Source organism: Hyla sarda, chromosome 12, assembly GCF_029499605.1.
Source record: "Hyla sarda isolate aHylSar1 chromosome 12, aHylSar1.hap1, whole genome shotgun sequence".
Taxonomy (NCBI): domain Eukaryota; kingdom Metazoa; phylum Chordata; class Amphibia; order Anura; family Hylidae; genus Hyla; species Hyla sarda.
The window spans coordinates 45,358,469-45,383,589 of record NC_079200.1 but is presented as its reverse complement, the minus strand read 5'-3'; the positions used below and the strand labels follow the sequence as shown (position 1 = coordinate 45,383,589).

General features: G+C 43.6%; 2 protein-coding genes across 2 annotated transcripts in view; both read left to right on the top strand.

The window, feature by feature from the left end:
- The window catches only part of CD79B (CD79b molecule), a 35,360-nt gene extending 22,642 nt beyond the window's left edge, over nt 1–12,718 (top strand). Inside the window, exons 5-7 of the mRNA XM_056548084.1 lie at nt 7,127–7,245; nt 8,141–8,182; nt 11,094–12,718. Of these exons, the coding sequence (XP_056404059.1) occupies nt 7,127–7,245; nt 8,141–8,182; nt 11,094–11,192 (260 nt within the window). The 3' untranslated portion in view covers nt 11,193–12,718. The remainder of the gene's footprint in view (nt 1–7,126; nt 7,246–8,140; nt 8,183–11,093) is intronic.
- Nucleotides 12,719–15,219: 2,501 nt separating this feature from the next.
- LOC130296668 (somatotropin) lies at nt 15,220–23,083 on the top strand. The gene is made up of 5 exons (XM_056548458.1): nt 15,220–15,998; nt 16,489–16,646; nt 20,362–20,478; nt 20,569–20,721; nt 22,752–23,083. Exons 1-5 carry the CDS (start codon nt 15,989–15,991, stop codon nt 22,953–22,955), a joined length of 642 nt encoding a protein of 213 aa, XP_056404433.1. The 5' UTR covers nt 15,220–15,988; the 3' UTR covers nt 22,956–23,083.
- The last annotated feature ends 2,038 nt before the right edge of the window (nt 23,084–25,121 follow it).

The window sequence follows — 25,121 nt, the reverse complement described above, 5'->3', positions numbered from 1 at the left end:
ACAGTGTTTTTTCTGTGTAAAAAAATGCTGCGGCCAGGTGTTAGCTGCAAGTCAATAGGGAACTGTAAAATGCCATATCCACTTGCCGTTTTTCAGTTTGGTGTTCTTTTTTTTTTCCTTTTGGCGATTTTCAGAAACGACCTCATGTTGGGACTATGGCATTTCTTTGGGAAAATCTTGGCGTTTTGCTCCCACAGAAGTCTACAGGAGTGAAAAAAAACACCACAAAAAAAGCCATGTGGGTTTTAACATTAGCGTTTTTGAGGGCATTTTTTATTCCCATCCTGTAACAGAAAGGTATAAAGGCCAGAAAAAACACAAAAATGCAGGGAAAATCAGTGGCAGTTTTTCTGGTGTTTTCTTTAGCCTAAAAAAAGCCAGAACACAACCTCAGTAAAACACTAGACTTCAACACTACATTCTTACTGTCTCTACCATCTATACAAGCCATGTCATAAACATACTCTTGTATACTGCATACTGTTTGTCACAGCAGTCATACTGAGCCAAAATGCACCTGTTCTATTTTTGTAACCTCTTAAATCATGTGGGCAACATGCTGTGGTAGCGGGGTGTGAGGTGCAGGTCAGGTGTTGTTACCCTAGGGGCAGATGGCATTAACTCGTTGTATTCGTGACGCCAGGGCATGGTTTAGCCTATATCCACCTGAAGGTATACCGCTGGATCCTGGGCTAGGCAGGGGGGCAATAAAGACTCCGACGCCAAGTTACGGACAACGGTAGCTTTACTGAGGGTAGACAGATGGTAAAGTCTATACAGTTCAGCCAGGGCCTAAGGAGGTGACCAATGACTCAGAGACCTTAAGGGCTTGCTGGGACTTGTAGTAGGACTAGGACTGCAATTTAGTGCAGGCCACGTTGATTGACAATTTGACAGAGACTGTCTTGACTTGACTGATGACAGACAAAGCTACAGGTTTATCTTACTTGCACTTGACTGTGGCTGCAGGACTTGAGTTGAGGTCTCCAATACTCTGGACACACACACTAGGCACGACTGACCTCAGCAACAAGAGCTCTAAGCTTCAAGAGAGAGAAGCTCCACCCAGGGCTTATATGGGGGAGACTAGCAAGGAGTCCATAGGTCACCCCTGGGATCACCTGGTCACTGGTATGTCACATGGTATAGCTCTTAAAGTGATAACACATTTTATACAGTACAACATATTTACAATGGGTAAACTACTGCAGTAGACCCTAAGGACACTGAAGGAGGCTGCCTGACAGGACAGCAGGAGTACGGGGTAACACCTCCCATACTGGGCCACCACAATGTGACCTCAACTAATTCCGTGCCTTGTATAATAAAAAGCGAATAGACACTTTTAGTGAATTAAAGGGGTTCTCTGGTGCTTAGACATCTTATCCCCTATCCAAAGTATAGTGGATAAGATGCCTGATCGCAGGAGTCCCGCCGCTGGGGATCCTCGTGATCATGCACGCGGCACCCCGTTTGTAATCAGTCCCCGGAGCATGTTCGCTCCGGGTCTGATTACGGGCGACTACAGGGTCGGCGGCGTGAGACGTCACGCCTCCGCCCCCGTGTGACGTCACGCTCAGCCCCTCAATGCAAGCCTACGGGAGGGGGCGTGATAGCTATCACTCCCCCTCCCGTAGGCTTGCATTGAGGGGCGGAGCGTGACGTCACACGGGGCGGGGGCGTGATGTCGAACAACAAGCAAATAAGTGACGCTGCTTCATTCATTGCTTATAGAGCTGTCAAAAATAGCAGAACACTGAACTTACTTGTCTTTAGCTCCTACATAGACAATTAATGGAGTAGAGTCACGCCTAAGCGAGTTGGGGCCCAGTTCTGGAGATAGGGAATAAATTAATTTGACTCTGAATACCCCTTTAATTTTGGCTCAAAAATAGTGGATTCTCAAAGCTAAAAGCAGAAGGAACATGGCATCTGCTAAAACAAAATAGGTCTCTTTGTTTTAGGGAATGCTGAAGAACCTAGCACACAGATCCTTCTATATCAGAAATACCGAAATGCTTGCTTTTCTACAGTCAAGTTAGACACCACGGGGTCATTTCGAGACTGCCCTCTAAATCTGAACATTCAGCTATTTTTGCAGAATTTCGAGTCTGACTCAAAATGTCATGGAAAATGTTACTTTGAACTCCATCAGTTGCCTATTTTAATCTCTGTTCGACTTGATATTAGTAGAAGGTTGTAGGTAGGTGGGTAAACAAGGTATATGACTGAGCCAGCTTGACAAGGGGCAAGAAAATGCCCTTAATTATGCTAGTATTAGTTCACATTAACTAGGACCTGTGGCCTCCCATGACATTATGATTTTTTCAATACCCGGTGATAGCTTAGGGCAGGGGTCACATACTCCCGGCCTGCGGGTCATTTGCGGCCCGCGGAAAGAAAGTTTGCGGCCCGCACCAGGGATGTGTAATTTGTATTGCCCGATGCCCGGGACATGCAGTTCCGGGCGCCGAGCAGGTGGTTTCTTCAGGCATTTAGCACTGCTTCGGGCAAGCAGCACTAAATGCTGTAAGGCTTCACTTACCCCGCCCTCCTCCGCGTCTTCAGTTGGGCGGGTGGCCCGAGTCTGATGAGGGATGTTGCGCATGTGACGTCCCTCCGCAGACCCGCACAGGAGGGCGTCAGTGAGATCACTCGTCAGGCCGCCACCGGAGAGAAGTGCAGCGCAGGACAGGTAAGTGTGTCTATGTTTGTATGTCTGTCTGTGTGCATGTGTGGATGTCTGTCTGTCTGTCTGTGTGTGTGGGGGGGGGGGAAGAGAAGCTACAATGCTACCTAATGTGGGGAGCCTGCTACTACCTAGTGTGGGGAACTTGCTACTACCTAATGTGGGCTGCTACCTCCAGTGGCCCCTGGATAATTTGAGTTTGAGACCCCTGGCTTAGGGTGTAAGGGTGTTCTCATGTTATTTATTCGCTTCCTCTATCCTGAGATATGAAGGTTTTGGAGCGGTTCCTGTGTCTCCCCTCCTATCTCTGCTGCTTAGTACCAACCAACCAACAGTGTGAACTAACCTTGTGGTATAGCTATTTGTGTGAGCTGGAAAGATTTATGGAGTAGGCAGAACTAGAGATAAAGGGTACAATCATTTGATGGATTCACTGACAGCCGAATGGAGTACAAGACCCTTCATATCTCTGGAACGGGGGCAAATTCAGAAAATAAGAATACCCACAGGTCCTCTTTAAGCTTGTCAATGTCTCCAGTTTTGTTATGTCCCATTTTCCTCTCAACAGAATCATTGTGAAGGTCTTGAGGCAGCTCTTTGCTTTTACCCATCGTGAGATGTGTCTTGTATGATACCTTGGCAATGAGACCTTTTTGTAGGCCATCAGTTAGGACTGCACCAACAGATAATAATTAGTGTTGAGCGGCATAGGCCATATTCGAATTCGCGAATATTCGCGAATATATGGACGAATATTCGTCATATATTCGCGATTATTCGCATATTCGTTATATTCTCGTTTTATTTTCGCATATGCGAACGTTTGCATATGCGAAAATTAACATAAGTGAATATTGGCATTTGCAAAATTAACACACGCGGATATTCGCATATGCGAAAAGTAGCATATGCTAATTTTCGTATATGCGAATTTTCGCACGCCAGTCTCACACAGTAGTATTACAGCCTTCTTTACACCACACAAGCTGGAAGCAGAGAGGGGTGATCACTGTGATGTGAACTGTGAAGAAAAAAAAAACAAAAAAAAACGAATATTCGTAATTACGAATATATAGCGCTATATTCGCGAAATTCGCGAATATGCGATATTCGCGAATAATATTCGAATTGCGAATGTTCGCGAGCAACACTAATAATAATTAGTGTTGCTCGCGAATATTCGCAACTCGAATTTTATTCGCGAATATCGCATATTCGCGAATTCGCGAATATTCGCGAATATAGCGCTATATATTCGTAATTACGAATATTCGTTTTTTTTTTTGTTTTTTTTCACAGTACACATCCCAGTGATCACCCCTCTCTGTTTCCAGCTTATGTGGTGTAAGAAGGCTCTAATACTACTGTGTGAGACTGGTGTGCGAAGTTTCGCATATGCGAAACTTTGCATATGCTAATTTTCGCATATGTTAACTTTTGTATATGCAAACTTTCGCATATGTCAATTTTCGCGCACGCGAATATTCGCATATGCGAAAATAAAACGAAAATATAACGAATATGCGAATATGACGAATATTCGTCCATATATTCGCGAATATTCGCGAATTCGAATATGGCCTATGCCGCTCAACACTAAATTTGCACTGACAAGAGGGCTGGATTGCTTTTTAATTACTGATAGATTTCAGCTGTTATCTTGGCTTTTCATGCCTTTTTGCACCTCTTTCGTCATGTGTTCAATACTTTTTCCCTGCGTTATTTCACATAACTTAATTTAATTTAATTTCAAGTTGATGGATTACTTGACTTGTTAACAACATCTGGTGAAAATGTCATGTCAACAGCACCTTTAGAAATTTAAGTGAGAAAAAAGGTGACTTGTTCAATACCTATTTTTCCCGCTGTGCAGTCATGGTAATTTTTCAAGAAAATGAAGTATTTCTCACAGAAAAGGATTGCAGTAACACATGTTTTGCTATACACGTTTATTCCCACTGTGTGTATTGATACTAAACCAAAAAATTGAGAAAAAAAGCAAATTGGACATAATGTCACGCAAAACTCCAAAAATGGCTGGACAAAATTATTGGCACCCTTTCACAATTGTGTATAAATAAGCTTGTTTCAAGCATGTGATGCATCTTTAAACTCACCTGGGGCAAGTAACAGGTGTGGGCAATATAAAAATCACAACTAAAAGCAGATAAAAAGGAGAGAAGTTCACTTAGTCTTTGCATTGTGTGTCTGTGTGTGCCACACTAAGCATAGACAACAGAAAGAGGAGAAGAGAACTGTCTGAGGACTTGAGAACCAAAATTGTGGAAAAATATCAACAATCTGGACAAGGTTACAAGTCCATCTCCAGAGATCTATATTTGCCTTTGTCCACAGTGCGCAACATTATCAATAAGTTTGCAACCCATGGCACTGTAGCTAATCTCCCTGGGCGTGAACAGAAGAGAAAAATGTATGAAAGGTGTCAACGCAGGATAGTCCGGATGGTGAATAAGCAGCCCCAAACAAGTTCCAAAGATATTCAAGCTGTCCTGCAGGCTCAGGGAGCATCAGTGTCAGTGTGAACTATTCGTCAACATTTAAATGAAATGAAACGCTATGACAGGAGACCCAGGAGGACCCCACTGCTGACACAGAGACATAAAAAAGCAAGACTACATTCAGCCAAAATGAACTTGAATAAGCCAAAATCTTTCTGGGAAAACGTCTTGTGGACAGATGAGACCAAGATAGAGCTTTTTGGTAAAGACATCATTCTACTGTTTACCGAAAACGGAATGAGGCCTACAAAGAAAAGAACACAGTACCTACAGTGAAATATGGTGGAGGTTTAATGATTTTTTGGGGTTGTTTTGCTGCCTCTGGCACTGGGGGCCTTGAATGTGTACAAGGCATCATGAAATCTGAGGATTACCAACGGATTTTGGGTCGCACTGTACAGCCCAGTGTCAGAAAGCTGGGTTTGCGTCTGAGATCTGGGGTCTTCCAGCAGGACAATGACCCCAAACATACGTAAAAAAGCACCCAGAAATGGATGGCAACAAAGCGCTGGAGAGTTCTGAAGTGGCAGCAATGAGTCCAGATCTAAATCCCATTGAACACCTGTGGAAAGATCTTAAAATTGCTGTTGGGAAATGGCGCCTTCCAATAAGAGACCTGGAGCAGTTTGCAAAGGAAGAATGGTCCAACATTCCGGCTGAGAGGTGTAAGAAGCTTATTGATGGTTATAGGAAGTGACTGATTTCAGTTATTTGTCCAGTCCATTTTTGGAGTTTGGTGACATTATGTCCAATTTGCATTTTTTCTGCCTTTTTTGGTTTAGTTCCAATACAAACAAAGGAAATAAACATGTGTATAGCAAAACGTGTGTTACTGCAATTCTTTTCTGTGAGAAATACTTTATTTTCTTGAAAAATTTCAGGGGTGCCAACATTTACGGCCATGACTGTATATGCACATACAAGCCTTTTCTGCACATGATTTCCACTGGACAGATCATCTCCAAATCACTAAAACACGTAACTTTCAGTCCAACTGCACCACTCTTCTCTATGGGCTGTGTCTGGTACGACAGCTTATACTTGAAACACAATAAATGAATCTAATAATGAAATATTTCCTTCAGTGTTGTGATGAGGTCAACTGTGCTAAGGTCAATGATGTAGGTACTCCATGATTCAAACAACACTGTCTGACCAGTCATCTGACCCATAGAGGTTACACAGCAAACACCATTTTGGCCACATCTGTACCTGATACTACAGTAAGTATAAGCATTCCTTGCTTCCATGTCCATGAACCCTGGGAGCTTCTCCCTGCCCCAAATGCCTTGCTTGACAGATTTCTCCCTGCTTGGGTGTAGATAGAGATCAAGTATAGGGGATAAGATGTCTGATCGCGGGGGTCCCGCCGCTGGGGACCCCCGCAATATAGCACCCACCTGTATCTGCTTCCGGCAGCGCTGGAGGTTCTTGCTCCCGACCACGGGAACGGAAGATCGTGACGTCACGGCTTCACCCCCGTGTACCATCACGCCCCGCCCCCTAAATGTAAGTCTATGGGAGGGGGCTGACAGCTGTCACGCCCCCTCCCATAGGCTTGCATTGAGGGGGTGGGGCGTGACATCACACGGGGAAGGAGCCGTGACGTCACAATGCTCCAGCCCTGTGGCAAACCATAATCAGACCCGGAGCGAACACGCTCCGGGGACTGATTTTAACGGGGTGCGGCGTGCAAGATCACGGGGGTCCCCAGCGGGATAAGATGTCTAAGCGCCGGAGTACCCCTTTAAGTGAAGATGTCCAGCAGTACTGTACTGTTTGTCTTACATACTAAGAGAATGGACTGTGGTCATTTCCACTCGAAACTAAAAATGTCAGAACAGCAGGAAAGGAACAAGAAATCAGCAAAGTTAAAAGCAGAACGCAAATATTAAAAATTAAAATTCTTTATTTGCAGGTTCTGCGAATGCTGAAATGGCAAAGTCAAGAAATACAATGAAAGACACAATCATAGTGATACAGACAATTCTTATTGTGCTCTTCTTAGTGGTGCCTGTAAACCTTCTAAGAGGGATGGTAAGTCTAATGTGGATAATAGGTAACTTGTTATCCTATCCTATTCTGTACAATGCCTATGGTTAACTAGTCTCTTGTGACTTCATAAAGGGGTTCTCTAGGACTTACCCATTAATAGCGTATCTTATAGTGTGTGATCCAAGACCACCTCCAGGCAGCACAATAAAGGGGTCTTGGTGCTGTATCACCTTGATTTTTCACCAGTGGCTCTCCTATCCTGTGCAAGTAAAATCGAGCTCCTTCATTGTGCTGATCAGTGAGGTCCCAACAACTAAACAAACCTTGTGGCTTCTCCCGAGGATACTCTATCAATGTTAATGCCATGGCGATCCTAAGACCTATAAATTATGAGATTCTCACCAGGCCCTGCACTATGAATGATATTCCAGTGTAATAGCCGTAAGCCTCGTCATAGACTATACAGAACAGTTAAGCTTAAATCCAACAAACTATATACAGTGAAATCTCCCGTAGTGGACACCTCCCAATAGCGGACAATTTTTAATTCCCCGGCAGAGTCCCATAGGACTTAATGTATTTGCAACCTCCGAATAGGGGACATTTCCAATAGTGGTCATGGACACTCCCAATAGGGGACAAAACACTCCCAATAGGGGACAACCAGGCTTATGTGCCACCCTACCTTGTACACAGGGCCGCTGTCACGGGTTACAGCCAATACCACAGTAAGTGGCTCGGGTTCCCAGGGGGCCCTGGCCCCTGCTGAACCCTCACTGTAGCAGCACCAGCACACCCCCTGAAGCCTTTTTTCCCAATACGGGACATCTCCCAATAGTGAAAACTTTTTTATACCCTGTGAGTGTCCGCTATTGGGAGATTCCACTGTAGTAGTCTATTATCAGCACTAATAATACTGACTTTATTTATATTACAGAATAGAAAACGCAATTTGAAGATGGAAGACCATACATATGAGGTAGGTACCGGTATTTTATGTTGACACTGTACATAAAAACAAACTAAATGTCAGAATTGCTAAAAAATATGGATGACTACTTCACCAGCTGCCGATGAACTACAAATCTCAGAATGAAGTATCGGTTACACATGATAGGATTATCTTTCCCTCTGTTTATCACTTAGTCTCTGTGTCATCACCATCAAATTGTGAGATTACCACAATTGTCAATTTAACTCTATGGAATTTGGGCTATTGCAAAATGTCAAATTGTGTTATTACTGCTACATGCGGGTTGTACTGTGGAGCCATGGCTTTGTGTGTGAGAACTAGAGATGAGCGAAGTTACAGAAATTCGATTCTGCACGAACTTCTCGGCTCGGCAGTTGATGACTTTATCCTGTATAAATTAGTTCAGCTTTCAGGTGCTCCGGTGGGCTGGAAAAGGTGGATACAGTCCTAGGAAAGAGTCTCCAGCCACCGGAGCACCTGAAAGCTGAACTCATTTCTGCAGGATAAAGTCAGCAACTGCCGAGCCGAGAAGTTCGTGCAGAATCGAATTTCTGTAACTTCGCTCATCTCTAGTGAAAACCTTTATACATCAGGAGGTAGTGGAGATAGGAGACTAAACATATTATTGGCCCCAGATTTATCAAACTGTGTGAGAGAGAAAAAATGGAGAGATTTTTCCACAACAACCAATCACAGCTCAGCTAACAAGCTGTGGTAAAGTGAAACCGGAGCTGTGATTGGTTGCTGTGGGAAAATCTCTCCATTTCTTTTTTTCTCACACAGTTTGATAAATCTGGACGATTGGGGAACATTTATCAAAACCTGCGCAGAGGAAAAGTTGACCAGTTGCCCATAGTAACCAATCAGTTCGCTTCTTTCATGTTTCAAAGACCTTTTGAAAAGTGAAAGAAACAAACTGATTGGTTGCTATGGGCAACTGGTCAATTTTTCCTCTGCGCAGGTTTTGATAAATCTTCCCCATTGTTCTGAAAGATGACTAAGGCCTCCTTTACATATGTCCGGGGTCCGGGATCTTTTCCCTTTGGCACTGTAGAAAAGGTGTCATAGGGAAACTGATGCTAAAAATGATCCCAATTATTTGAATGGATCAGTTCACATTCATCCGGCGTCTCAGTTTGGACACGTTCATGGTTGGACACCCTGGACCGGCATTGGACAGGGAACGCATCTTGCTGTGTTCCCCCGTCCAGCAACAATGGACACTGGATGCTGCACAACTGATGACAACTGATGCATGTTGTCATCAGTTGTGGCATCGAGATTAAGGTTGGATTTACATATGCCGGACACCGGACAATTGTAGTCCCAGCCTAAGAACCATATAACTAGCTGAGGGGTCGAGATCTTATATCAGTTACTTTCAAATACAGTCAGTACAACAGCACAACATGATGTAATCCATTATATACACATAAAATATACAGTGGTCCCTCAACATACGATGGTAAACCGTTCCAAATGGACCATTGTTTGTTGAAACCATCGTATGTTGAGGGATCCGTGCAATGTAAAGTATAGGACAGTGGTCTACAACCTACGGACCTCCAGATGTTGCAAAACTACAACACCCAGCATGCCCGGACAGCCAACGGCTGTCCGGGCATGCTGGGAGTTGTAGTTTTGCAACATCTGGAGGTCCGCAGGTTGAAGACTACTGGTATAGGAAGTTATACTCACGTGTCCCCGCCGCTCCGGACCGTCCACGCTGCCCTGGATGTCGCCTTGCATCGCTGTCGCCGCGTCCCCGGGGTGTCCCTGACGCTCCGGCAAGGCCTCTGCTTCCCCGGCATCCTCACTCGCCGTCACTGCCATCATGTTGTTATGCACGACACTCCTATTGGATGACGGGACGGCGTGCGCAGCGATGTGAGGCCGACGATGGAGAGTGGCGACGATGCAGGGGATCCTGAAGAGGACGCGCCGGAGCCCCGAGGACAGGTAATTGATCGTCAGCGGACCACACGGGGCATCGTAAACAGCTATCCGGTGGCAGCTGAAGCAGTCTGCGCTGCCGGATAGTCATTTATGCGATGGCCCCGACATACAAAAGCATCATATGTTGATGCTGCCTTCAACATGCAATGGCCTCGGGGGTTACTGTATATATATATATATATATATATATATATATATATATATATACAGTAACCCCCCAACCTACGATGGCCCCGACATATGATGAAATCGACATACGATGCTTTTATATGTCGGGGCCATCGCATAAACGGCTATCCGGCAGCGCAAAATGCTTAAGCTGCTGTCGGATAGCAGTTTAAGCATCCCGGGCAGGTTCGCTTACCTATTCCCACTGCTCCGGGTCCACTTCGCGATCCTCCAGCGTCTTCCGCATCTTCTCCAGGGTCCGGGCCTAGCTTTCCGGCGTCGTTATTACATCACTACGCACGCCGCGCCGGTGCAGCAGCGTAATAATGTCACCAGAAAGCGAGGCCCGGACCCTGCAGAAGATGCGGAAGAAGCCAGAGGATCCCGAAGAAGACACCGGAGCAGCGGGACAGCATCGGGAGCGGTGAGGATGCGGTCCGGAGCGGCGGGGACTGGTGAGTATAACTTCCTATACTTTACATTGCACGGATCCCTCAACATACGATGGATTCGACAAACGATGGGTCACTTGGAACGAATTACCATCGTATGTTGAGGGATCACTGTATATGCTAAACAGAGATAAAACAGATGTAAATTAAGCATGATACTCCCCACAATGCTGACACTACATGTCATTAGACATGCCACTAAAATATTATGCTGTGCCGTATTATACCATAGTGCAGCCCATCAGGATCAGTATATACAGTATGTCATACAATCTTCCACATTACTGTTTCCTACAGTGATATGTAGCATATGTGAAATGACTGCTTTGTCTATAAAACAGGGTCTGGAGGCATATCAGACAGCAACCTACGAGGACATCCAAACTGTACGAGTCCTTGCAGCAAAGACCATGGAGGGAGAGCACCCGTGTCTGGAGTAGGAGTGACTCCGTGAAGCATATTTTACCCTTTATTATTAAACTATAGACCAGAACGCACTGGTTGGACACAAAATCCTGACAGTGAACATTGTACAGCGATGAAAATGGCCGTGTCACAGACTGACTGTAGCAACAGACTACTATGTTACTGTCCCAGCAGAAGACCAGTGGGATCTTGTTCTCTTTTACCTGCCTGACCTAAGGAGCAGACGGGAATGGCATGCATCTAGCTTTAGCAATGTGTAATCTGCTACATTTACCACCTATGAAAATCATACTGTATGTACTACATTATATATATATATATATATATATATATATATATATATATATATATATATATATACAGTGTTCCCTCAACTTACAATGGCCTCAACATACAATATTTTCTACATACAATGGTCTTTTTTGGACCATTGTAACTTGAAACTAGACTCAACATACAATGTTATGGAATGTGCAAAACGTGTCAATGGCTGAAAGAACCGACCAATCAGAATGGGAATTCACTGATAAAACCCCTGTATTACTGAAGTGCATGCACTGACTGGCTGTCTGGTAGCGCCCCCTACAGTACAGGGAGGTACTACATGTTCTGTACTACTTTTAACCCATGCCATGGTTAGCTGCTCCTTTGGACACCAAGTAAGGACGGCTCCATTTTACTATTTTAGAACATTGCGTGTACTGTACAGGACCCTGTCCACTACATAGACCAGTCTGTCCCAACGAGGGCGCCTCCAGCTGTTGCAAAACTACAACTCCCAGCATGCCCGGACAGCCTTTGGCTGTCCGTGCATGCTGGGAGTTGTAGTTTTGCAACAGCTGGAGGCTCCCTGCTTGGGAAACACTGACATAAACAGTGATTTACAGCTCCCAGCAGATCTTTCTTACTTTTATATGTAAGGATTTGCTTTATCTGTATTGGTTATCTACTTATTTTTCTTTAATCCTCACTTTTTCCTATTTTTGGATGACATTTTGGGGCTTCAGAATCAATTACGAGGTTTCCATAGAGTTCTGGTCTCAACATACAATGGTTTCAACATACAATGGTCGTCCTGGAACCGATTAATATTGTAACTTGAGGGACTATTGTATATATATACACACACACACTTACTGGCCACTTTATTAGGTACAAATGTTCAAATAGCTAGTCAGCCAATCACATTGCAGCAACTGAATGCATTTAGGCATGTAGATGAGGTCAAGACAACTTGTTGAAGTTTGAACCGAGCATGAGAATGGGGAAGAAAGGGTGTTTAAGTAACTGAAATTCCCATCATTGATGCCATCATGTCCATATGGCCGAAAATCTCTGAGGAATGTTTCTTGCACTGTTTAGAAAATATGCAATGAAGAACGAAGGCAAATGGGGGTCCCAACTGGTACTAGCAAGGTGTACCTAATAAAGTGGCTAGTGAGCATATATTGTAGCTATCACAAATTGTTCCGATGTCTTGCTTATATAAAGATTAAAACAGCTTAAAGGGGTACTCCGGTGGAAAACATTTTTTTTTTAAATCAGCTGGTGCCAGAAAGTTAAACAGATTTGTAAATGACTTCTATTAAAAAATCTTTACCCTTCCAGTACTTTTTAGCAGCTGTATGCTACAGAGGAAATTCTTTTCTTTTTGAATTTCTTTTTTGCCTTGTCCACAGTGCTCTCTGCTGACACCTGATGCTCGTATCAGGAACTGTCCAGAGCAGGAGAAAATCCTCATAGCAAACCTAAGCTACTCTGGACAGTTCGTGACACGGACAGAGGTGTCAGCAGAGAGCACTGTGGACAAGACAAAAAAAAAAAATAATTAAAATTAAGAAAGAAAAGAATTTCCTCTGTAGCATACAGCTGCTAAAAAGTAATGGAAGGGTAAAACAAATTTTATAGAAGTAATTTACAAATCTGTTTAACTTTCTGGCAACAGTTGATTTAAATGTTTTCCAGTGGAGTACCCCTTTAAAACTAGACGTAGCTAATATACAGTACGTGCCATAAACATAATAGCACTTGAACACCTCAACATCATTTTCTTGGTCTACAACCCATAGCTCTACGATTGGGATCAGGCTGTCATGGCATGCTGGAAGCTGTAGTTTCACCACCACTAGATAGTCAAGTGTTTCCCAACCAGGGTGCCTCCAGCTGTTGCAAAACTACAACTCCCAGCATGCCCGGACAGCCAAAGGCTGTCCGGGCATGCTGGGAGTTGTTGTTTTGCAACAGCTGGAGGCACCCTGGTTGGGAAAGACTGAGATAGTCATTGAGTGCAGACTACCGCCCTAAAGCTTTCTAATAGAATAAGCTACTTTCATTTCTTATACTTAGCTCCCAGCTTTATTAGCATTTAACAGAAAGTACATAAAGCTATGTATTATAATAAAGCTTAGAGGCCAGTAAATGTTGTGTAGGTATATACAGATCAAGTTGTTTTTGCTCCTGACATAAGATGGTGCTGTCCTTATGAGGCACAAACATGAGTGTGCATTAAATATATAAAAATAAAATTATTATTTGGAAAAGATTCTTTTACTCTTTTACTTACATTTTTACAAAAATGTTAAAGGGGTATTCCAGGAAAAAAAACTTTTTTATATATATCAACTGGTTCCAGAAAGTTAAACAGATTTGTAAATTACTTCTATTAAAAAATCTTAATCCTTTCAGTACTTATGAGCTTCTGAAGTTAAGGTTGTTCTTTTCTGTCTAAGTAATCTCTGATGACACCTGTCTCGGGAAACGCCCAGTTTAGAAGCAAATTCCCATAGCAAACCTCTTCTACTCTGTGCAGTTCCCGAGACAGGTGTCATCAGAGATTACTTAGACAGAAAAGAACAACCTAAACTTCAGAAGCTCATAAGTTCTGAAAGGATTAAGATTTTTTAATAGAAGTAATTTACAAATCTGTTTAACTTTCTGGAGCCAGTTGATATATAAAAAAAAAGTTTTTTCCTGGATAACCCCTTTAAGACAATGTTGCACTTGTTTGCTGGCATCAAAAGGTGTTTGCAGTTTGCAGCACCGAAGCCTGTGGAAAACTTGTGCCAGAAAGTTAAACAGATTTGTAAATCACTTTGATTAAAAAATCTTAATCCTTCCAGTACTTTTTAAGGGCTGTATACTAAAGAGAAATCCAAAAAAGAAATGCATTTCCTCTGACATCATGAGCATAGTGCTATCTGCTGACCTCTGCTGTCCATTTTAGGAACTGTCCAGAGCAGCATAAGTTTGTTATGGGGATTTTTTCCTGCAGTTCCTAAAATGGACAGCAGAGGTCAGCTGAGAGCACTGTGGTCATGACATCAGAGGAAATGCATTTCTTTTTTGGATTTCTCTTTAGTATACAGCCCCTAAAAAGTACTGGAAGGATTAAGATTTTTTAATAGAAGTGATTTACAAATCTGTTTAACTTTCTGGTACCAGTTGATTTAAAAAAAAAAGTTTTCAATGGGAGTACCCCTTTCAAGTACTCCGGTGGAAAACTTTTTATTTTTAATCAACTGGTGCCAGAAAGTTAAATAGATTTGTAAATTACTTCTATTAAAAACTCTTAATCCTTCCAGTACTTATTAGCTTCTGAATACTACAGAGGAAATGGTTTTCTTTTTGGGACACAGAGCTCTGTGCTGACATCACAAGCACAGTGCTCTCTGCTGACATCTCTGTCTATTTTAAGAACTGTCCAGAGTAGGAGAAAATCCCCATAGCAAACATATGCTGCTCTGGACAGTTCCTAAATAGGACAGAGATGTCAGTAGAGAGCACTGTGTTCCAAAATGAAAATAATTTCCTCTGTAGTATTCAGCAGGATTAAGATTTTTTAATAGAAGTAATTTACAAATCTGTTTAACTTTCTGGCTCCAGTTGATTTAAAAAAAAAAATAAAAAAAATAAAAAACACTTTTCCACCGAAGTGCCCCTTTAATCTGGGCGAATAACCCTGATTATCAATCTGTCCGAAACAAAAACTCTCAGGTTTTGTCCATAACAACCAATCATGGCTAATGAACTATGATTGGTTGCTATGGGCAAAACCAATAAATTCTGGTATTTTTGGATTGATAAATCTGGGCCAATTTATCGGAAATCTGCTATTGAGGATCCTATCCGCTTTACTGCTGCTGTAAAGAAATGCAGATTTTCCACACTCAAATTTGCACCAGAAAATCTGCGGCATCCACCCTGTGTGAATATAACCCTATCCAAATAAAACAAAATAAAAAACAAACAGAAAGAGCGTAAAACCAGTGTATGGAGGCTTATCAACAACAGACATGTATGGGGTGAGAGCGGGGTCTCCTGCAGCATCTACTTTACTCTGTACGTCTATCCACTTCTTTCATATGCAGAATAGATGTGTAAGCAAAGACTAGGTGGATTTCTGCCTTTGTAATACGCAGGCTATAGGTGTCACATAATGCATTAATGGATGATTCTGGAAGTTATTATCTTTAGTCAAATATCTGCAGTAGTATTCAATTGAAGCCAGGCTACTCTCCATCAATGGTATAATCCAACAGGTAATATGAGCTTTCGAGAAATCCTGTTACCAGTCGATCCATAATGATGTTTATTCGAAGATAAATGTCACAATGTTTTATCCATACGAAATCAGGGCCACGCCAGAAACATTTCATACATGTATTAGTTGTGACCTGACCGTGGTACAAACATCATGCCTATTAATGACTTTACCTATATAAAATGGCCAAGAGCAGACCCAATCCTCACACTGAAGTACACCTGCGGACCTCTCTCCACCTGAGACCACCTTCTCCATAGCCAGCAAGCAATGGCTTCAGGTAAGTCTGCTAGTAGAGTTTTCCTGTTCAGGGTCAGAATCTGCACCCTATGTGCCCATGGGTTGTGTCTGCTACTGCCACCCAGTTCCACTAAAGTGAATGAGACTAAGCGGCAACCTGTAGGTAGGTGTCTCTTCTTAGAAGAAAGAAGCCCCTGTTTGCTAACACAACTTTTATTTAATAGAGATTATATATTGAACAGTCCATATGATCAATGTGAGGTTTGAATAGAATGTTATTAAAAAAAAAATAATAAAAAAAAAAAATATATATATATATATATATATATATATAATATATATATATATATATATATATATATATATATATATATATATAATTGATTAAAAAAATTGTAGAAAAACTGATGTTCAGCTGTAAAATAGTTCTTTAGGCAAACAGAAATATTAACTCAGAAATAACAGCAGCAATGACATAAGGTTTTAGGATTTCATAGTAACTTTCATTATTTGTTGCCTCTTATTTGAAGGACTATGCTCTTCTCTTGGACTGTTGCTCATCATATGCCTTCAAAGCCCACCGGGGTTCAGTGCTTTCCCCCAAATACCTCTGGCCAGTCTTCTCAATAATGCTGTCATCCGGGCACAGTACATTCACCAAGTGGTGGCAGATACATACCGAGACTATGTAAGTACTGTACAATTGTCAATGTAAAGATCTACATATATAGCCATACTTAAAGGGGTTATCCAGGGGGAAAAAACTTTGTTTTTAGATATATATCAACTGGCTCCAGAAAGTTAAACAGATTTGTAAATTACTTCTATTAAAAAATAAGAGCCTATCACCCCAGTGATAATGGGGTACTTAAGTGTCGCTGCTCAGCCTTCTGGGTTACAGGAATCAGCTGCACTGCTGTTCTGGGTGCGGATGAGGATAGACTTGGAAGAAAAGCCTGGTAGAATGGTGCTGCGGCTCCCTTAAATGATGAGAATGGACAAGAAGTATATTGAAAGGTTCGCAGTGGAACAGTTTTATTAAGTAACTGTTTTTATTTTAGTTTTTTATTTTTTTATTTTTTTTGTTACTTAATAAAACGGTTCCACTGCGAACCTTTCAATATACTTCTTGTCCATTCTCATCATTTAAGGGAGCCGCAGCGCCATTCTACCAGGGTTTTCTTCCAAGTCTATCCTTATTCACTTAATAGGGGTCCGTCAAGTTTCAGTCTGGTGTCTGTCACCTTGCAGTATCCCATCGGAACAAAAAAAAAAAAAACTTTTCTTTTGTCTTGTTATTTAAACAAAATCTGCAACGCAAGCCCTGAGCAGAGTTCCAACAAAGGTGTGAGTCTAACCTTATACTCCAGAGCTGCGCTCACTATTCTGCTGGTGAGGTCACTGTGTACATACATTACATTACTTATCCTGTACTGATCCTGAGTTATATCCTGTATTATACTCCAGAGCTGTACTCACTATTCTGCTGGTGGGGTCACTGTGTACATACATTACATTACTTATCCTGTACTGATACTGAGTTATATCCTGTAATATACTCCAGTGCTGCACTCACTATTCTGCTGGTGGGGTCACTGTGTACATACATTACATTACTTATCCTCTACCGATCCTGAAATGTAGCCTGTATTATCAATTACAAATCATCCCTAGGTAGGTCCCAGGGTAATAATCATAAAAATTCTAAAAATCCTCTAGGATATGCAGTGGGGCAAAAAACGTATTTAGTCAGCCACAAGTTGTGCAAGTTCTCCCACTTAAAAAGATGAGAAAGGCCTGTAATTTTCATCATAGGTATATTTGAACTATGAGAGACAGAATGTGAAAAAAAATCCATAAAATCACATCGTCTGATTTTTAAAGAATTTATTTGCAAATTATGGTGGAAAATTAGTATTTGGTCACCTACAAACAAGCAAGATTTCTGGCTCTCTTATTCTTTAAGAGTCTCCTCGGTCCTCCACTCATTACCTGTATTAATGGCCCCTGTTTGAACTTGTTATCAGTATAAAAGACACCTGTCCACGACCTCAAACAGTCACACTCCAAACTCCACTATGGCCAAGACCAAAGAGCTGTCGAAGGACACCAGAAACAAAATTGTAGACCTGCACCAGGCTGGGAAGACTGAATCTGCAATAGGCAAACAGCTTGGTGTGAAGAAATCAACTGTGGGAGCAATTATTAGAAAATGGAAAACATACAAGACCACTGATAATCTCCCTCGATCTGGGGCTCCACGCAAGATCTCACCCAGTGGTCTCAAAGTGATGACAAGAACAGTGAGCAAAAATGCCAGAACCATACTGGGGGACCTAGTGAATGACCTGCAGAGAGCTAGGACCAAAGTAACAAAGGCTACCATCAGTAACACACTACGCCGCCAGGGACTCAAATCATGCAGTGCCAGACATGTCCCCCTGCTTAAGCCAGTACATGTCCGGGCACGTCTGAAGTTTGCTAATTTGCTAGAGAGCATTTGGATGATACAGAAGAGTATTGGGAGAATGTCATGTGGTCAGATGAAACCAAAGTAGAACTTTTTGGTAAAAACTCAACTTGTCGTGTTTGGAGGAGAAAGAATGCTCTCATCCAAAGAACACCATACTTACTGTGAAGCATGGGGGTGGAGACATCATGCTTTGGGCTGTTTTTCTGCTAAGAGACCAGGACAACTGATCCGTGTAAAGGAAAGAATGAATGGGGCAATGTATCATGAGATTTTGAGTGAAAACCTCCTTCCATTAGCAAGGGCATTGAAGATGAAACGTGGCTGTGTCTTTCAGCATGAAAATGATCCCAAACACACAGCTCGGGCAACAAAGGAGTGGCTTTGTAAGAAGCATTTCAAGGTCCTGGAGTGGCCAATCATTCTCCAGATCTCAACCCCATAGAAAACCTTTGGAGGGAGTTGAAAGTCCGTGTTGCCCACCGACAGCCCCAAAACATCACTGTACTAGAGAAGATCTGCATGGAGGAATGGGCCAAAATACCAGCAATAGTTGTGTGAAAACCTTGTGAAGACTTACAGAAAATGTTTGACAAAGGGTATATAACAAAGTATTGAGATGAACTTTTGTTATTGACCAAATACTTATTTTCCACCATAATTTGCAAATAAATTCTTTAAAAATCAGACAATGGGATTTTATAGATTTTTTTTCTCATTATGTCTCTCATAGTTGAGGTATACCTATGATGAGAATTACAGGCCACTCTCATCTTTTTAAGTGGGAGAACTTGCACAATTGGTGGCTGGCTAAATACTCTTTTGCCCCACTGTAAGCCCCAAGGGGGCACTAGCCCTATTAGCTTAAGGCCGCCCCAAAATGAAACTTTTTCTGAGCTTCTAAAATGTATTAAAAAAATAAACGTGTTCAAGGGACAAACTTATTATTGTGGTGGTGCAGTTACCCATAGCAACCAATCAGATCGCTTCTTTCATTTTTCATAGTTCTCTTTAAAAAATGAAAGAACGATCTGATTGGTTGTTATGGGCAACTGCACCACTCTTCCTCTACAGTTTTTTTTTTTTTTTTTATAAATTCCCTCTAATGTACCTTCCTATGCAAATTCAGTCACTGGTGAAATAAAGCTCGCACTAAAAAATGTGTATCGTGCCACATTTTTCATGAAATGAGATTTGCATTATAAAATGGCTACAAAAAGCTGATCCTCGGTTGTAAGAGAGATACAGTGGTCCCTCAAGTTACAATATTAATTGGTTCCAGGATGACCATTGTATGTTGAAACCATTGTATGTTGAGACGATAACTCTATGGAAACCTGGTAATTGGTTCTGAAGCCACCAAAATGTCATCCGAAAATAGAAAAAGTGAGGATTAAAGAAAAATAAGTAGATAACTAATACAGATAAAGCAAATCCTTACATATAAAAGTAAGAAAGAATCTGCTGGGAGCTGTAATCACTGTCTATGTAGAGGACAGGAGCTTCTTCAGGGTCCAGTACAGAACACGCAATGTCCTAAAAAAGTAAAATGGAGCCGCCCCCACCTGTAGAAGCTATCCTTGGCACAGGTAAAGAGTAGTACAGAACATGTAATACCTCCCTGTACTGTAGGGGGCGCTACCAGACACCAGTCAGTGCATGCACTTTAGGAATACAGGGGTTTTACCAGTAAAATGCCCATTCTGATTGGTCAGATCTTTCAGATAATGACACGTTTCACAGATCTGGACTGCCTGTAGCATTGTATATTGAGTCTGGTTTCGAGTTATAATGGTCCAGAAAATACCATTGTATGTGGAAAATATATTGTATGTTGAGGCCATTGTAAGTTGAGGGATCACTGTATTACAACAAAAAAAACAACACTTTTTTGGCGAACAGTCCTGTTAAATGGTTCATCGCTCTCTTCCAGGAACGAATGTTCATCCGTGAAGACAAGAGATATTCTAATAAGAACACCTATGCAATGTTCTGCTACTCAGAGACCATCCCAGCCCCGACTGACAAGGACAACACCCACCAGAAATCAGTAAGTATACGTATGTAACCAATGGAAGTGTTGTGCACCGCTATAAACCCACCGCTAACTAAGTCTCTAACTATCGTCCACATTTTACAGGACATGGACCTGCTCCGGTTCTCGCTCACCCTCATTCAGTCTTGGATGACGCCGGTGCAATCGCTTAACCGAATGTTTACCAACCAAGTGTTTGGGAATGCAGTCTACGAAAAATTGAGAGACCTCGAAGAAGGACTGTACGCTCTTATGAGGGTAAGCTAAAAGACCCTGCTGTTTGAAACTTGCTATTGCATCACATACAGCTCCCGTGAACAGTGAAGCCTCGAAAACAGTGGTCTTAAAATGTGGTCCTCTAAATGTTGCAAAACTTCAACTCCCAGCATGCCCGGACAGCCAAGTTTTGCAACATCTAGAACAGTGGTTCTCAACCTTTCTTTGCTTGAGTACCCCTTGACAGCCCATTCCCAGAAAATTGTACCCCCATATTAGAGACATTTTGTAATGATTATAGTATAATTCATATGCTTTACTTTCCTCTATAACAGGCCCCCTATTCCTCTCCCTATCTCCCCAGTCCCACAATTTACAGGTCACGTCTTCTCTAACCTGAGTTGTTTACTTTTCTGTTCTTCTCTATCTGGCCAAGACCGCCATTAAGATTTCTCCCATACAAGACTTCTCCACAGAACAAGCCAAACAAACATTTTAGGCTCCTTTCTGCAGTACAATACCCACCTATTTACAAACTCCCCATGTTTATTGTCACACACAGTGTTAGTACCCACTTTGCGTCCCCTTAAAATTGTTAGGCCCCCTCTGTGCCCCCAAATATAACTGTAGGCCCCCAAACTGCCACCCATATATAGTTGTAGGCATCCATACTGTCCCGCTTTGTTGCTCCTCTGGTCTTCAGACCTATTGCTATGCGCAGGGGTAGTGGAGCAACAAAGCTGATGGTAGTTACTGCCCATAGCAGCCCAGTGCCCGCGCCTCCCCTTTGCTATCCTCCTGCTCTGCTCCTCGGTGCAGTGACATCAGCCTACCATTTCTTTCAAAGTGGTCCAGACCAGTAACTTGTGGCTGCCATTACTGATTTTTTTTCAAGTACCCCCTGGAGAACTGCTAAGTACCCTTAGGGCAGTGCTTCTCAATTAATTTCTGTCATGCCCCCCCCTAGGAAGAAGAAAACATTTCACGCCCCCCGCGCGACTGTAAATAGTATCATTTGTCTATAAAATTGTTATAAGTACACCTTTGCATAACACTGTATCCTTATTAACGTATATGAGGCTCTGTACACTGACAACAAGCAGGGCTCTGTACACTGACAACAAGCGGGGCTCTGTACACTGACAACAAGCGGGGCTCTGTACACTGACAACAAGCGGGGCTCTGTACACTGACAACAAGCAGGGCTCTGTACACTGACAACAAGCAGGGCTCTGTACACTGACAACAAGCAGGGCTCTGTACACTGACAATAAGCAGGGCTCTGTACACTGACAACAAGCGGGGCTCTGTACACTGACAACAAGCAGGGCTCTGTACACTGACAAGCGGGGCTCTGTACACTAACAACAAGCAGGGCTCTGTACACTGACAACAAGCAGGGCTCTGTACACTGACAACAAGCAGGGCTCTGTACACTGAGAACAAATGGGGCTCTGTACACTGACAACAAGCGAGGCTCTGTGCACTGACAACAAGCAGGGCTCTGTACACTGACAACAAGCAGGGCTCTTTACATGGAGGACAAGCAGGGATCTGTACCTGAGGACAAGCAGGGCTCTGTACGAGAGAGAGCAGGGCGGCGGGCGCACTGCTTGGTGGCACAGTGAACTCCGACATGGTGGGCTGCTGCGCTTAGACGTGAGGTCACGTCACCCTGGTGACGTGACCTCACGTCTGAACGTAGCAGCGCGCCACGCCGGAGTTCAAAGCGCCTCTCCCAGGCAGCCACACTGACAACCCAGGGCCGTAAGTAAGATCCAGCCGTAGAGTTGGGACGCCGCTTGCGAGTGAGTCGGGCCCCCCTTTACGGAGCCTCGCGCCCGCCCCACTATTTGAGAAGCACTGCCTTAGGGGTACTTGTACCCCAGGTTGAGAACCACTAATCTAGAGGGCCACAGTTTGAGACCACTGCTCTAAAATAATGTTCCCCAAAGCTATCATGCCTTGACAGGGGTTGTAGTTTTGCAGCAGCAGAGGCAAAGGTTAGGAAAAATATTCCTGTAAAGTATCATTTTGGATAAACAAACCATCTATCTTTTTGTTTCCACCAGGAACTTGATGACGGAAACGCCCGTAATTTCGGCCTGCTGACGTTCACCTATGACAAATTTGATCCCCATCCCGACACCGATGATGAGGCAAGGGTTAAGAACTATGGTCTCCTGTCCTGCTTCAAGAAAGACATGCACAAGGTGGAGACTTACCTAAAAGTGATGAAGTGTCGGAGGTTTGTAGAAAGCAACTGCATGGTATAAATGAATACCGAAAATGGCTGCCCTTCTACAAGTCGCCCAGAAACCTGCTGCATTTTATCATCAGTTGTTTGGGGGAAATCTGAATTTATGTGATGTTATTATTACACTTGCTGACCAAAGAATATATGTTCCTGATGTATTTGCCTTGTCTATAGTTCTTTGTGTATGTGCAACAATAAGGATATGCAGCTCATCTCTGAATTAGAATTAGTGCACGGATCCACAATTAGCCAGGCGCATACAACTTAGCAGGAAGTCTTGCGCTTAAAGGGGTATTCCGGGATTTTTTTTTATTTGGCTATGCTACAGGGGCTGTAAAGTTAGTATAGTTCATAATATAGCGTCTGTACCTGTGTTTTATGGTGGTCTCAAAAGTTGTATGTGATTTTTGCCCCAGTGTCTATTTTTAACAGCATACAAAATGAGTCTCGTCTCAGGTTTTCCCAGGTTGCATTACATCAATAGTCAGGTGATGAAAGGGAGCCTGTCTGTGCTACAATCGGTGGAGCAACCGCTGGGTGGGAGGGACATCATTTTGCAAGAATTGTAGTTTTGCAATAGCTGGAGGCACCCTGGTTAGAAAACACTGGTCTATTGCATTGAAGAGAGCACAAGTGTGTTTCAATGGGTGAGGTGGCTGATGTTTGGAAGGGAGAAAAGTGACCTCACACTTACAAACAAGGAATCATGGGACTTGTATTTGGAAGGAGGGAACTCCAACTGGAAAATGCAAGTTCACAAAAAGATAGGCACAGTGTTATGGTAATCTCACAACAAAACCATTTAGCCCCAATACAAGCACGTCCTTCCTAAGCATGTCCATTACTGTCTGGCAGGTATGAACTACAATCATCTTATGGTGGATAACCCCAAGGCCGGCCATACCATGGGACCCGGTGGGACCATTGGTCCAAGGCAGCACTTTTCAGGGGCGGAACTTTGCTGCCCGAGATTTTATTTTTTATTACCCCCAAAAATGGGTCCCACAATTCCAACCCCACCCCCCCCCCCCCCCCCCCCCGCGGCCGCTCAATGTCGCCCCCACCCCCACCCACTCACCGTTGCCCCCGCCGCTTTCCGTTCCAAATGGCTGGGCCGCAGTGGCTGCTGAACAAGCAGCACAGCAGCCTCTTGAACTCAGTGAGTGTCTGCGGCAGGCCGGTGTGAGCAGGGCCATTTTAAGGAATTTGGGGGCCCCAAGCAAAATAGACATGGCGCTTGATGCTCACACACGTCACGCTCTAGGGCCGGGGTCAGGACGTAGTAACGCCGGCCCTTAAATTCTTGGAGTGCGACGTGAGTGAGCATCGATACGAGGCCCCCACATTAGGTGCAGCAGAGTTCCCCCCACATTAGGTGCAGCAGTGTTCCCCCCACATTAGGTGCAGCAGAGTTCCCCCCACATTAGGTGCAGCAGTGTTCCCCCCACATTAGGTGCAGCAGTGTTCCCCCCACATTAGGTGCAGCAGTGTTCCCCCCACATTAGGTGCAGCAGTGTTCCCCCCACATTAGGTGCAGCAGTGTTCCCCCCACATTAGGTGCAGCAGTGTTCCCCCCACATTAGGTTAGCAGTGTTCCCCCCACATTAGGTGCAGCAGTGTTCCCCCCACATTAGGCAGGCAGTGTTCCCCCACATTAGGCAGGCAGAGTTCCCCCCACATTAGGCAGGCAGTGTTCCCCCACATTAGGTAGGCAGTGATCCCCACAGACATACAGCCTCCAGCCATATACTGTGTACTGCCCCACTTCATTGCTCCGACCACTGCTCCTCCGGTCCGGCCATAGCATTAGTTTCTGGGACCGGAGAAGCGTTGGTCGGAACACCGAAGATGACGTCCCGCCGGTCACTTACCAAGCTGGCCAGAGCACGTCTTCCTCCTCCTCGATACTCCGGTCTTCTGCACCTCCGTTGCTATGGGCGCATGCACGGGACGTCAGTGACATCCCGGCTTGCGCTATCTCCCGGCGAGCAAGCACCGGCTCTGCTCGGGGCCCCAGGCCAGCTCGGGGCCCCAAGCAATTGCTTGGTTTGCCTGTCCTGTAGCGACGGGCCTGGGTGTGAGGTGGTTTTTTGTGCCCCCGGCTCCTCCCCCAGCTCTCCGAAGATTTCCGAAGCTAAAGCTGGGGGAGGGCAGAGCAAGGGGAGAGAGAAGTACACGCCCCCTC